General features: G+C 35.5%; 2 protein-coding genes across 5 annotated transcripts in view; both read left to right on the top strand.

Moving 5' to 3' along the window:
* Nucleotides 1–1,746: 1,746 nt before the first annotated feature.
* The window catches only part of alpha-Spec (alpha spectrin), a 34,100-nt gene continuing 22,239 nt past the window's right edge, over nucleotides 1,747–13,607 (top strand). For 2 of the 4 annotated variants that reach the window (XM_073982671.1, XM_073982674.1), the window contains exon 1: nucleotides 1,793–1,925. The gene's annotated coding sequence lies outside the window, so the exon portion shown is untranslated. Of the gene's footprint in view, nucleotides 1,926–13,607 lie in introns of all 4 variants that reach the window. The other 2 variants (XM_073982676.1, XM_073982673.1) reach the window with 2 other exon arrangements.
* On the top strand, nucleotides 1,794–8,909 carry dlt (codanin-1 like protein dlt). Its single transcript, XM_073982678.1, has 2 exons — nucleotides 1,794–1,925; nucleotides 4,604–8,909. Exon 2 carries the CDS (start codon nucleotides 4,739–4,741, stop codon nucleotides 8,774–8,776), a length of 4,038 nt encoding a protein of 1,345 aa, XP_073838779.1. The 5' UTR covers nucleotides 1,794–1,925; nucleotides 4,604–4,738; the 3' UTR covers nucleotides 8,777–8,909.

Genomic DNA, 13,607 nt, shown 5'->3' on the forward strand with positions numbered 1-13,607 from the left:
AAAGTGGTAAAAGTCGTAAAAGTTGTAAAAGTCGTAAACGATTTTTATATAAAATTTGTGTACGGGAACGCAAAATGTGTAAAAGTGATGCTTGGTTTACATTTACGAAATCCACTTGATTTCAACTGTCAAATCCATAGGTTAAACGTCAAATGAAATCCAGATGAGATTTCATTTGACATTTGAGCTATGGAATTGACAGTTGAAATCGAGTGGATTTCGTAAATGTAAACTTAGCATGATACAAATTGTAAAAACTTTTTAGTTCTGGAACAGAGCTTATATTATTTTCATTCATATAAGGTGTGTTCCTTTACTTACCTGAGGTTACCATATTTAACATTTGTTACCATTTTTAACCTGCAAAGCGTTCCTTAACCCCGAAAAGTGGCAAAAATGGAAGCCGTTTTTAAGAGAGTGAGAGGGCAGAGAGAGCGAAAATGGCTTTCTCTTCTACCACAGGCTACCAGCAAAATTTCTGCAGGTAAAAAATGGCAGAACTGATTTTTCGACTTTTGTTTGACGATTATTTCACAATGAAGGAGAAAACGGACGAAAAGCAGAAGAAAAAGTCGAACGCTGACAAAACTAAATTAAAAACTGTGCAATAAAAGACGAAAATTGATTTTTTATGTTTCTTTTTGACATTGCTGCCTGATCTACCATTTTTCCGTTCCTTTACTTTTCTGGTAAAAATGTTCATGAGAGAGCAATTTTGACATTTTTCTCTTTTACCACCCTTACCATTAAAAAAGTAAAGGAACAAAGCTATATTCTATTTTTTCTCACAATTTTGTTTTTTAAGCAATTTTTTAATTTTTCTACTTTCAAAATTAACGAGAGAGATACCTGCCAAAATAATTTTTTGTTATACAGACTTTCTGGCAGGCATTTGATTTTTGTTTCTAAATTTGTATGCGAATTTGAAACGATGGACAAGAAATGCAACTGCAATAAAAGAGAAGAGACAATTTGCTATAATTTGAATGTATACTAGTCGTTAAACCGTCTACTTTTCATGCATGTTTTGCAGTTTTTCTAAAAATGTTTGTGTTTTTAATAAATTTTAAATTTGTATTTTTCCTGTCATATTTAATTTATTTCGATAAATTCTCTCATTTGTTAAGTACAGTACACATTGTCAGTTTTGAATGACGATTTTTTGCAATTATCGATAACTGTCCAACCGTCCAGCAACCACAAAATATTTTGTGGTTGCCTGATGACTGACAAAAATGAACGGCCACACTGGCAAGCAACAGATTATTTGAGCAAAACTGACAGTCAAAACTGATCGTGTGTACCCCACTTTAAGTGCAGTACACATTGTCAGTTTTGAATGTCGATATTTCCCAATTATCGATAACTGTCCAACCGTCCAGCAACCACAAAACATTTTGCGGTTGCATGATGAATGACAAAAATGAACGGCCACACTAGCAAGCACCAACAAAGCTGTCATTTAAAACTGACAATGTGTACACAGCTTTAGAGATGGGACATATTTTATCGTCGTTCGGAGAGTAATTTAAATTGAACAATGTACAAAAATCGTTGTTCGTTCTCAAAATTTTGAATGGGAAATGAAGTAATTGTATCGTAATATGGGTTCGAACGACGTATAGAGAGCGAATTACCGTCAGTCTGAAAAAGGCATTAGGTTATTTTAGTCCGATAATATCGATTGACAAAACTATCTATCGATATTGAATTTTCCACAAATAATCGATATTATCGATAGTGCCATCGATTTTTTGCCAGCTCTATTGAATAGTTGAGTAATCGATTAATTGAAAATTTTCGATCTAATTTTTTATTAATTATTTTGCTCTTGAAGAAGTCGGTTCGTTGCGTGGTTGCCTTCGGAAGAAACTAAAAGAACTAAAAGTGAAATATTTATATTAATAAAACGCTTTTAAATAAGTGTAAGTGTTATAGAAATATAAACAAATTTATTCAAAAAACGTTATTATAATAAAATCAACTATTAAAGAACTGCTAGAAGTGAAATTGAATTGATTAAGCGAAAATTTTTTCTTGAGAAAAAGTCCACGCCACACCCTCTTGAAACGAGTGAAAAATGGAAAATATATTAATTTACTAAAATAATTTATGGAGTATTTCAATGAAAATCGTTTAAATTTCAATTAAAGAATACAATTAAAAAACAGAAGTTTCAAAAAATTGTCTGTATTTATTGAAAAAATCCAGAAGAAAGTTTTTTTCTTCATTTGGAATGTATTTGTGTGTGTGTATGAGTGTGTGTGAGCATAGCGACGACGTCATCCCACCATCCCGTTCGTATTTTGATTTGGAAGATGTTCTCATTTTGTGGAATACAACAAAACTTTATGGTGTTTATGAAAAATAACTCTCTCTCGCTCCCTATCCAACTCAATCTCTATATTTCACCTTTGTAATTATTTTTTTAATGCAATTGTTGTTGGATGTCGTTTAAAAATGTATCTGCTGCTAGATTCATGCGTTGCATTTCCTAACACCAACAAAGTATCTGATGTTTCACTTTCTGAAATGTTTCCTTTCGCCTTAGTATTTTTGTTTACTTATTTAGGTTATTTATAGATTTTACACATTGCTTCTTCTTATGAGAGCAAATGCTAAACGAAATAAACAACCGGTACTCAACATCCATTTCCCCCTAACATTTGGTATTTTAATTTGTTGGAGAATATCATTCTCTGGTTATTGAGTTATCAATTCTTTTTCTGTTGCCTCATTCTTTGGTCTTATTCTGTTTGTTATTGCCTTTGTGTGTTTTCTCCATGTTTAGAGCATTACGTCATTTTTATATTTCATGATTGGTTTGTTGCTGTTGCCTATTTTTTATAGTATGAAAAGGGTGGAAAAAAACGGCACGTACTTATAAAACACACAACCTTCTCAATATGAGACAATTGTTTTGCTTTTTTGTGTCATGTTTTACATGTTTCTTCTTTACAAGTTTGCCAATTGGATTAATTAAGAGTCTCAACATGAATTTCCTTTTTTTGTTTTATACACGTTCATATATACTTACCATAAGTTAAGTACGTTAGGCAATGATGATTCAGTAAAAGTCAAATTAGTTTATTTCCCCCAATTGACATTTTGGAGACCATCAGAGCAAACTATAGAAAATGATTAACAAAACACGAATGTACGAACGAATGTGGTACTCTTTCTCTTCTCTGTAGTATAATTTGTTATTGTAATCATTTAACAACTTTTAATTAAAGTGTAAGGTGTAGCTCTCTTGTTCTTCTCTTCTGTCTTTTTGTGGTATTTATTAGCCAATAAAATAACTATTGCAAGTGGAAATTATAATTATAATGGAAATTAAACTACTTTATGTTTACATTTACGAAATCCCCTCGAGTTCATCTGTCAATTCCTTTGTGTATACGTCAAATGAAAACTCATCTGAAATCGATTGGATTTCATTTGACGTTTGAGCAATGGAATTGACAGTTGAAATCGAGTGGATTTCGTAAATGTAAACATAGGCTTAGACTATTTGAACTGACGACAACTTTTCACAGTACGTAGTGTCATTCCGTAGGAAAACGTATGCATTAAATTGTAATCCTTGAAATGAATGAAAATAATTGTAGTAACCTTTTGTAGATTCATAATGTTATGGAGTAAATATTTGGGAAGATCTAAGATTTGGCTTAAATGTCGTTTAGGGGCACCTCTTGGATTGGGCTGACATTTTTACAGTAGATTGCCCTTGGCATCCTGAATACAATGATATATAATTTTCCATCCATACTTCCCGAGATATGGGTCTTGACATTTTGGAAATTTCGTACTTTCACACCTTTAGGTTGTTTACGGGCACCTCTCGGATCGGTCTGAAAATTTTACAGTAGATAGCCCTTGGCATCCTGAATACAACCATGTATAATTTGCTGGGGGGAAGTCCATCCTTCCCGAGATATGGGTCTGTTTATAGGAGAATGTATTAAATTCCTGTTCAAAGCCGGCTGCTTCGGGAAGTATGGTCTTCCCCCCGGAAAATTATATGTCGTTTGGAATCAGGGTCCCAAGGGCTATCTATGGTAAAAATTTCAGATCGATCCGAGTGGAGTCCCTAAACGACACTTGTTCCTTTTAAATTTCCAAATAGGTATGTAGTAGTTTTCACCTGCCACAACTGGTCCGAGCTTTTAGAAGTCTTTCTATCTAACTCTTGGTTAGAATTTCTGCAAATTGTAATTTATCACTGTGTTACTAATACTTACCTAGGTATAATGTATTTTGTCCGTATTATGCGATTTTGAATGATCAACCATTAAAACTTATTTCTTCTCTTACCCCTTTTAATATAAAAATCAGAATCATTGTAGAAATTAAACTAATTAAAATTTGTCTTCATTATAATTATTTCACTCTAATGTAGTTAACGTTTATTTAATTCAATTGACAAAAATTGTGATGATGAGATTATGATGTCATTAGTGGTGGTGTGTGATATGATGATGATATGCAAAGTTCACAAATGTCCACCACAAAGTAATTTGAGTGAATATGTATTTCGAATTTTGTTTCTTTCCTTTTTTTGCCAACCAACCATATTCTCTTTATTCATCTTCCGTTTCAGATACAATTTCAAAACGGTAGTTGGAAAAAAAGAGAAATGTTAGATGCACTAAAATTATAAAATGCCATAATAGGAAACTTAACAAAACCGCACACCGTCCAGAATAAACTAAAAAAAAAACAAGGTGTCTTCAAAATGACCTCCTCAAAAGCAGAAGAAAAGTTAGAAGCAATTATAGCTTATGATAATGCTGCATTGGAACACAAGGAATTTCGTGGATGGTTCTTAAAGCAGTTTGAAGAGACATCTGCGGATAGTTGTAGCTTGGAAGATTTCACGGTGTTTTTCCTCAACTCAGTAAGACACCATACAGAGGCACATTTAAAAGTCAGCAATATCACGGCGACTGGTGGTGCTGATACTCCCAAATGCCAAACGCCTGTAAAAACACCAAAACCCATCAATTTAACACATGATGATTCCTTGGCTGCAAGATTTGTAACGAGCCATCATGATAACAATGCCTCAACACCTAATCAAAGTCTAAGAAATGAAATAACACAATCATCATTTGGAGATTGGACAACTCATTCAGTACCACGTCTAAGTACGTCTGTGGATCGTTCCGTCAACTCACAACGAAATTTAACATCAACTCCAGTTAAACGTAATGTATCTGGAAATAACTCAAGACGCCTATCCACCACACCAGGCTCAACAAATAAAAGCGCCTCATCTAGTTTATGTTTGGGTGATTTTCTGATTGCGAATACACCAACAAATCACAATCGTTCCAATAAAAAGAAAAATACCTCAGCCACAAATGTAACGACGCCAAGTGGTAGTGGCGCCGCTGGAACTGCAGAGAAGCCGAAAAAACGTGTACAACCCATAAGCATTAGCAAGAAAGTGGACAAATCTGCTGCTAACACATCTGTATTTGCGGGTCAAAGTTCATTTAGCAATGAAAATAATATCTTAAAAATTTCCCATTGTGAAGTTGAAGACAAAGAACAATGTGCCATTTTGGCAGCACGCAAGATCCTCAAATCGAATGCCAGTGAAATAACCAAAGAGTTGGTGGGAACATCACCAGCACCATCAGCAACACATCCTCTGGCCGCAACAGCCCCCCTAATTGCCAGTACTCCTACAAAAACTAAAATCTCCCCAGAAACGGATGACATGCCTCTAGATTTTGAGGACTTGGTGGATAATAAATTATTGCATCGACTGGCTGATATTTATGTTATTTTAATTGATAATCATTTAACAATAAATTTCTTAAATGATTTATCGTTCCTATTGAATCTCCTCAATGCCACACCTTGTATTTCTACCGACAATGTGGCTGATGCTTTTAAAAATCTCGAACTACGGGAATTTGAAGGAAACCCCACTTCTAAAAGCTTGCAATGTTTGGAAAATTTAAGATATGCCATATACTTTGCCCTACAATGTCTTTGCCAACTTAAGGATCGTTTAGCCAATCTTGATGGCAAAACCCTTAAGGTTGTCCTAACAAATGAACGTTTCTCCTATTTTCCCGATACCATACGTAATCACCTGCTAGAAACCTATCAAAAGAAACAACAAGTAATCAGCGAAAATCCCATGCATGATGCCTCATTTTGTTTGGATGCTAAAACCCATGGACAAAATAATGTTTACTTTCAGCAGGAACAGGATTCTCGACAAAACTTTAGCTCACATCAGGAATTTGTGAATTTTCGACCGCAACGAGATTTGTTTTGTAAATGTCTGAAAATGTGGGAGACCAATCATTTAAATCCGAATTGGAAATTTAGTGTTGAAATAAAACCCATAATACGTCAAATTTTCCAACAATCCGAGAATTGTGTAAATATGGCCCATTTTGCCAAATTATTTGTATCTCAATTGCTGCTATCCGCTTCAAGTGCTGCAACACCCGAAGAAATTGGCCTCGAAGTTGATTTACAGAAATTTTCTAAATTGACACAACGTCTCATAGCTCCAAGCCAATTCAGTGTCGACTACCAGTTTCCCAGGGCCCAGGCATTCTTTCGTGATTTCATTTTAAATGCACGTTCCTTGGCATTTGCAGAGCAATTAAAAATGGAGCTATATAGTGAACTATTGGCCCTAAATGATTCCACATTTGATCACATAAACATAAATAAGGGCGAAAATGAGGCAGACAACAATGACAACTCGCTGATTGCCGACATGGCCCAAAATGAACAGGTTGCTGTACGCCCAGAGATTTTGAATTCCATGTTAATTTTGGCCAAGTTTTTGGGATTTACCATTAGTTTGCCATTTACCAACCCTGCTAATGGTAACACCATAATTCCCCCAGCTGTGGAAAAGAAACAGCTACTTTTAAGATCTCTAATACAGCCCAGCTTCGATTTACATGTAGTATTAAAGGAAGGAATAGAACAGGGCAAACTGTTAATTACCATACCATGGATGGTTCAATACCTTTGCATGCTGGATAATATTACTCTGCAATTGGAAGTACACGTTAAAGCTCTAAAGCTAATGTTTGCTTTGTATTGGTATTTGGGTGCTGGAAATAATGCCGATTTGCGCAATAATCTATTGAGTCCAGCGTCAAGTTTCATCATTGCCTCTTGCCTTGGATGGTTGTTTGATTCTCAACAATATCTAATTGAACAATATTATCAATTTCGTTCTGATCCTAACGAAAGCAGGGAGTTTTTGGATTATTTAAAAGCAAAATTGGAAAATCACCAAGAAGATTGTCAACAGCTTGCTACGAATACACATGATATAGTTTTAAATCCTCTATTGGAATCTTTACTGCCAGTGGCCTGTCCATTTTTGGGGGAATTTAGGGTATCTATAATGCCAGCCAAGTATGCCCAAACAAAATATGCCTCAAGAACGGGACGCTATCGCCACATTACAACTAGACTCGCTGAATTACCTTCCAACGCAGTCACGGACAAAGAAGAGAACAAACCTTCGGGGAGTTCTCCACTAGACCAGAACTCAAAAACAACACAGAAAAATCTTATGCATGCTTTCATTCAATCACAAAATTCATCAACCAAACACATTTTATTCTTTTGTGGTGAAAGATCCTATAAGTGTGTAGTCAAGGATGCCCAATTGAAAATATTGCTGCCCGCCAAAAGCAATGCTGATAATGAGGTAAATGAAATTAACTCCTGCGATTTCAAAACGGTTTTCAATCAAATACGCAAAATCTATTCCACTGCTCGAACAAATGCCATCCAGAAGTGGAATGAATGTGTTCCCAAAATGTTGGATAAACGTATCAAAAACTCTTTGGACAGTCTCTTGCCCGAAGAAACGTCAGATATTTTAAAGAAAACCTATTTTATGATCATCAAAAAAGATGCCGAGAAACGGATTAGCCAATGGTTCTATGGCAACATTATAAAGGATAATTACTTTTGTGTGGAACTAGACACCATGGCCAATAAGCTGTGTTCGGCCAATAAGTCAAAACAACCATCGGAACTGAAGCTAGTTAAAGATGTGCCCAGTGTTTCGGAGCTTATTGATAATTTACAATATTGGTTGCATTGCACCTCATTGCGAATTGAATTGTTCAAAGATTCCAAACCCATTGTTGATCTCATGCATAATATATTGCAGTCATTTGACAATATATTACCCACAATTTGTTATCGTCTAATGGCCACAAATATTATTCAACTACTGCAGCATATAATCACGGCGAATTGTAAACATCTTACCACTGAATTAATTGAGGCCTCTTGTCAAGTTTTGCAACATCCAAATATGTGTAAAGCATTAGAAATTTCAGTGAATTCCATAAAAGATTTGGCAGACCAACAGTCTTCATCATCATTATCGTTCACTGAGGTGCACAGCATCTATGATGGCTTGGTTACAATTTCATTTCTTCAAAGTTTGTCCATACGTACGGAGTGTTATTCGGCATTTGGCACATTGATTATTGCCATGATTAAAAAGCAAATCATCACATTGAGTTACACCAACAGTTTGTTTGTCAACATCTTCAAATATGATTGGCATCCCCAGCAACTAAATGAAATCTCAATTATGTTAAGAACTATTGCCCAAAATACCACAGATGTTCCAAAGACATCTTGTAGTGGTTATAAAAATGATTCGGACAACGACAGCAACAACACTGATGAGGATGATGATAAATCAAATCTTTTTATGGATATGTTGGCTGATTTATCAAGAGATATTGATTTATATTAAATGTTAATGTCTATACTTGTGTACATTTAAGTTACTTATAAGACTCATTATTTTTTCATTCGATTTTCTTAAATAAACTTTTTTTTTTGGTTTTTTTGTTGCTGCTAAAAAGCACATATATTTTTAAACAAAACGATATTTGTGTGTTAATAATTGTTGGTTGGTTTGGTTGGTGAAAGAGAAAGAATTTGAAATGTAAACAAATTCAGTTAATTTGTTCACATGGCGTCTGCCGTTGTTTTTGTTTTTTTATTTTATTTACTTGCTAAAAATAGTCGTATATAATAAACTTTGAACTCCCATGCATAGTAATTTAAAAAAAATATATATTCAAAATTCTTAAATTATCTTCTAACAGGTTTTAAAGAGAAAATAATTCATAAAAATAAAAATATGAGGTTATAGAAAAAAATACACAAACTTACATCGAATGCTGCCGGTACTATCTTTAAAAATGAGGCCTTTTACACCAACATATACTAACAGGTATCTGATGAAATCCGAATCCACTCGATTTGCAGAATCTAAATGGTCTATATTCGGGGTTCCTTTAATGATATATATAGTTTTCCCTGGCAAACGTCCCTTATTTCAATAATATTTTTAAAATCCAATTTCAGTTTCAATGAAATTTTCTCCAAGATTCGAAATATACGATTTCGATTTTTAGGAAAACGAGTCGAATCGTTTTCCATCACACACCTGTAAATTATATGGGGAAAAATGATTAGTATGCCATTGTTTCTGGAAAATCCTCGCCTTCGTGTGTTTAGGGCTGGCAAACTAGCGATATTCCAAGCGTTTTTGGGTCATTATCTCAGGAAGTATTGACTTGCTCAAAAAAAAAAATAAATAAATAAATAATAATAATAATAATAATATTAAAATAACATATTCGTTGCCAGGACAATCTGCTCCAAACAATTAAAAACCGTCGAGGGTACAGTTTTTAATTGTTTAGAGCAGATTGTCATTGCGACGCCTACTTTGATGCTATTTATACCCTACACCGCACTGTGGTAAGGGGTATTATGTCTTTGTGCATTTGTATGTAACATACAAAAGGAAACGAAATAGACCCATAGTTCCTTTTGCGGATATACATAGAATCACTTTCTGAGTCAAGTTATGCTGCATGTCCGTCCGTCTGTCCATTTATTTTTGTTCGCAACGTACAGGTCGCATTTTTTGTCCGATTCAGCTGAAAATTGTGGACTACATATTTTTTAGCCATAGGAAGAACGCTATTGCTTTTGCTGAAAATCGTTTCAGATTTGGATATAGCTCCCATATATACTTTCGCCCGATTTCACGTATTTTCTGTACCACACACGCTACATACGTCCGATTTCGATGAAATTGGGAATTTGTGACTGAATTCGGTCTAGAAATAGATGTGCCAAATAATATCGAAATCGGTTCAGATTTGGATATAGCTCCCATATATATTTTCGCCCGATTTCACGTATTTGCTGCACCAAACACGCTACATACGTCCGATTTTGATGAAATTTGGAATGTTTGACTGAATTCGGTCTAGAAATAAGTGTGCTAAATTATATCGAAATCGGTTCAGATTTGGATATAGCTTCCATATATATTTTCGCCCGATTTCACGTATTTGCCGGACCAAACACGCTACATACGTCCGATTTTGATGAAATTTGGAATGGTTGACTAAATTCTGTCTAGAAATAAGTGTGCCTACTATGATGCTATTTATACCCTACACCACACTGTGGTAAGGGGTATTATGTCTTTGTGCATCTGTATGTAACATGCAAAAGGAAACGAAATAAACCCATAGTTCCTTTTGGGGATATACATAGAATCACTTTCTGAGTCAAATTATGCATGTCCGTCCGTCCGTCTGTCCATTTTTTTTTTGTTCGCAACGTACAGGTCGCATTTTTTGTCCGATTCATCTGAAAATTGGGGACTACACTTTTTTAGCCATAGGAAGGACGCTATTCCTTTTCAGATTTGGATATAGCTCCCAATGTTGATGAAATTTTGAAACTGTGACTGAATTCGGTCTAGAAATAAATGTGCTAAATTATATCGAAATCGATTCAGATTTGGATATAGTTCCCATATATATTTTCGGCCGATTTCGCGTATTTGCTGCACCAAACACTCTATATTATTCTGATTTCAATGATATTTGGAATGTGTGACTGAATTTGGTCTGGAAATAAATGCGCCAAATTATATCGAAATCGGTTAAGATCTGGATATAGCTCCGATTCATATTTTACACATTTACAGTGGTGTAGGGTATCATATCCTGTGATCCTTTCCTTACTGTTTTTTTTTTTTTTTTTGAGCAAGTCAATACTTCCTGTGATAATGACCCAAAGGCCAAAACTCTCGCACGAAAGCGACCGGCAGTGTGCGCTTACTGAGAGCATGTAAGCGTAAATAATGCATTAAAATTATGTCTAATGTTGACCTTACCTTTAGACTGTTTGAACTGTGTTTATTGGGTCCGTCAGTGGAATAATTAGTCCCACTGTTTATGATACCTACTTCGCAAATGGCTAACAATTTACGCTAGAAATTAAATAAAACAAGTAAAAAAGTATCAGTCTACTTTGCCGACAGAGATATACCCTCAGCCTGTGTGGATTGAAATACTTTTTTTAATGTATGTATAAGAGTATGAACGGACAGAAATATGGATTGGATTAAAGCTCAAACATTTGCGGGGTATATCGATAGATAGGGCTTTTGTACCATACTAGCCTACGAAAAGCATAATATCGGGCCACTAGGAAAGCCTTCGGTAAAAATGTCCAAAGGATTCTCGAACAGACCCTTAAGTACACAAATATGTTGAACATTTGTATGGACCGATAGGGCCCAAATTTGAACATAAACTAACCTCGGACAAAATATTTGGACCAAATCGGTTGCTACTTTTGTGAGATATTGCTCTTATCATTTTAGCGAATATTTTCGAACTTCTGTGGGAGAGGTACCGGAAGCAGTGGACCTTTAAGCACTACCTTCGAATTCCATTAAATATTCAAAGAAATATTACGATATCCAAAGTGTGGAGGAACGCAGTATTCGGTTCGAGCTCTACAGCCACTACATATGGTGCCATACATAGGGTTTTTTACTCTTTTCGGGCTGTTTTCTCAAAAAGTATGGACTTGCCCCTGAAAAAAATTTTATTGTCGTAATTGAGGCAGAGAATGCAAGATGCTTCAACAAAAATTAAAGTGATTCGAGAGCAGGTCTTAAAGTGAATTTATCCAAAAATTTGTGTGGGGCATATCCGACGGAGTGGACAAATATAGTCCATATTCGAAACTGACCTATACCTGGTAGATATATTAGGATGTGTACTTTACACATTGATTTATTGATCAAATCGGTCACTCACTTCAACAGTTATCGTACGCACAATTTTTCCGAACATTTTAGAACTTTTGTGGGGGAGGTACCTGAAGGAGTGGACCGATATGGCTTATTTTCGAACTTAAACTAAGTTTCCACAAAATATTACGAAGGCCACATTTTGGGCCGAAACGGCAGATCCGTTCGAGAGTTATCTTACGCTTCAACCACTACACACGGTGTCAAAGGGGTTTTTGTACCTTTCAGGCTATTTTCTCAAGACGACTGGACTTGCCCCTGATGAAACTTGTACCGTCGTATGGGGGGACAGTGAATATAAGTTGCTACAACAAAAATCAAAGCGATTCGAAAGCAGGCCCTAAACCAGGGATGCCAATTGTTCCGAGGTAAAAATCGCTACAGCCACATACGCACCATAGCGATTTTTACCTTCCTGCTTAAACAGTGGTTTTTGTACGTGTTGGAGGTACCCGAATGAGTGAACCGATTGAGTCCATATTGAAACCTTTATTTAAGTCTGATACACATTTCACGATGTGCAAAGTATGGGCCAAATCGGTTACTCCTATCAAGAATTATTGTGCGCACAAATTTTCCGAACATTTTCGAACTTTTGTGGGGGAGGTACCTGAAGGAGTAGACCGATATGGTCCATCTTCGAACTTAAACTAAGTTTGGACAAAATATTACGGTAGCCAAATTTTGGACCATATCGGTTCATCCGTTTGAGAGTTATCGTGCGGACATTGCTAAATCGACTCCAAATTGTCTGAAACACATTTCGCCCAAACATACTTGGGGTCTAAAACCATTATCTCGATGGGGCACATTTTGCCCGTATGTAAGTGTATATACCCTTTCTAGCCTAAAGGCTGAGGGTATAAAAACATATTTTGTCACGAAAATTAGGTATCAGTTTAGAGTTCATTCATTAGTGATGGACCTATAACTTTTTTTGTCAAGTCTTATAGGCTGAGGGTGGTTGCCACATAGAATTCTCGGGTTCGATTCCAAGACTAGGCAACATCATAACGGTCGCAAAAATATCCCTCCGCGTAATATTGGCGACATTTCCTGAGTATTTAAGCCATGTTAAACTTCCCTTCAAGTAGGTCTCTTATCAATGAGAAAATATGAATCGGGATGTTTGTGGCCACCTTTTGGGGATGTTTGTGGGCTCTGTTATAGGATAAGGGTTATATAGGTGTCGGCAAAGCCGTCTGACTCTTTTACTTGACTCACTTAAATCCATTTCAAATAGTGAATTGTTATATTGTAGCTACAGAAAGTAATCTTTATCCGCAATCTTAACGTCTTAAAAGGTCGTACAATGTAAGTCATACAACTCCACACAACGTTTTTTCAAAATAACATTTTTTTATTGAAACCTAAAAGGGAAATATTGAAGGTTATATGACTAAATAATGTACTTTTTTCATTTAGTATTTCGGGGTTTTAGTAAATA

The sequence above is a fragment of the Musca autumnalis genome, unplaced genomic scaffold, assembly GCF_047663935.1.
Source record: "Musca autumnalis isolate F117 unplaced genomic scaffold, ASM4766393v1 scaffold_4, whole genome shotgun sequence".
Taxonomy (NCBI): Eukaryota; Metazoa; Arthropoda; class Insecta; order Diptera; family Muscidae; genus Musca; species Musca autumnalis.

Coding starts and splice junctions, on each gene's coding strand:
- dlt (XM_073982678.1), top strand. CDS start 4,739: ATGACCTCCTCAAAAGCAGAAGAAAAGTTAGAAGCAATTATAGCTTAT.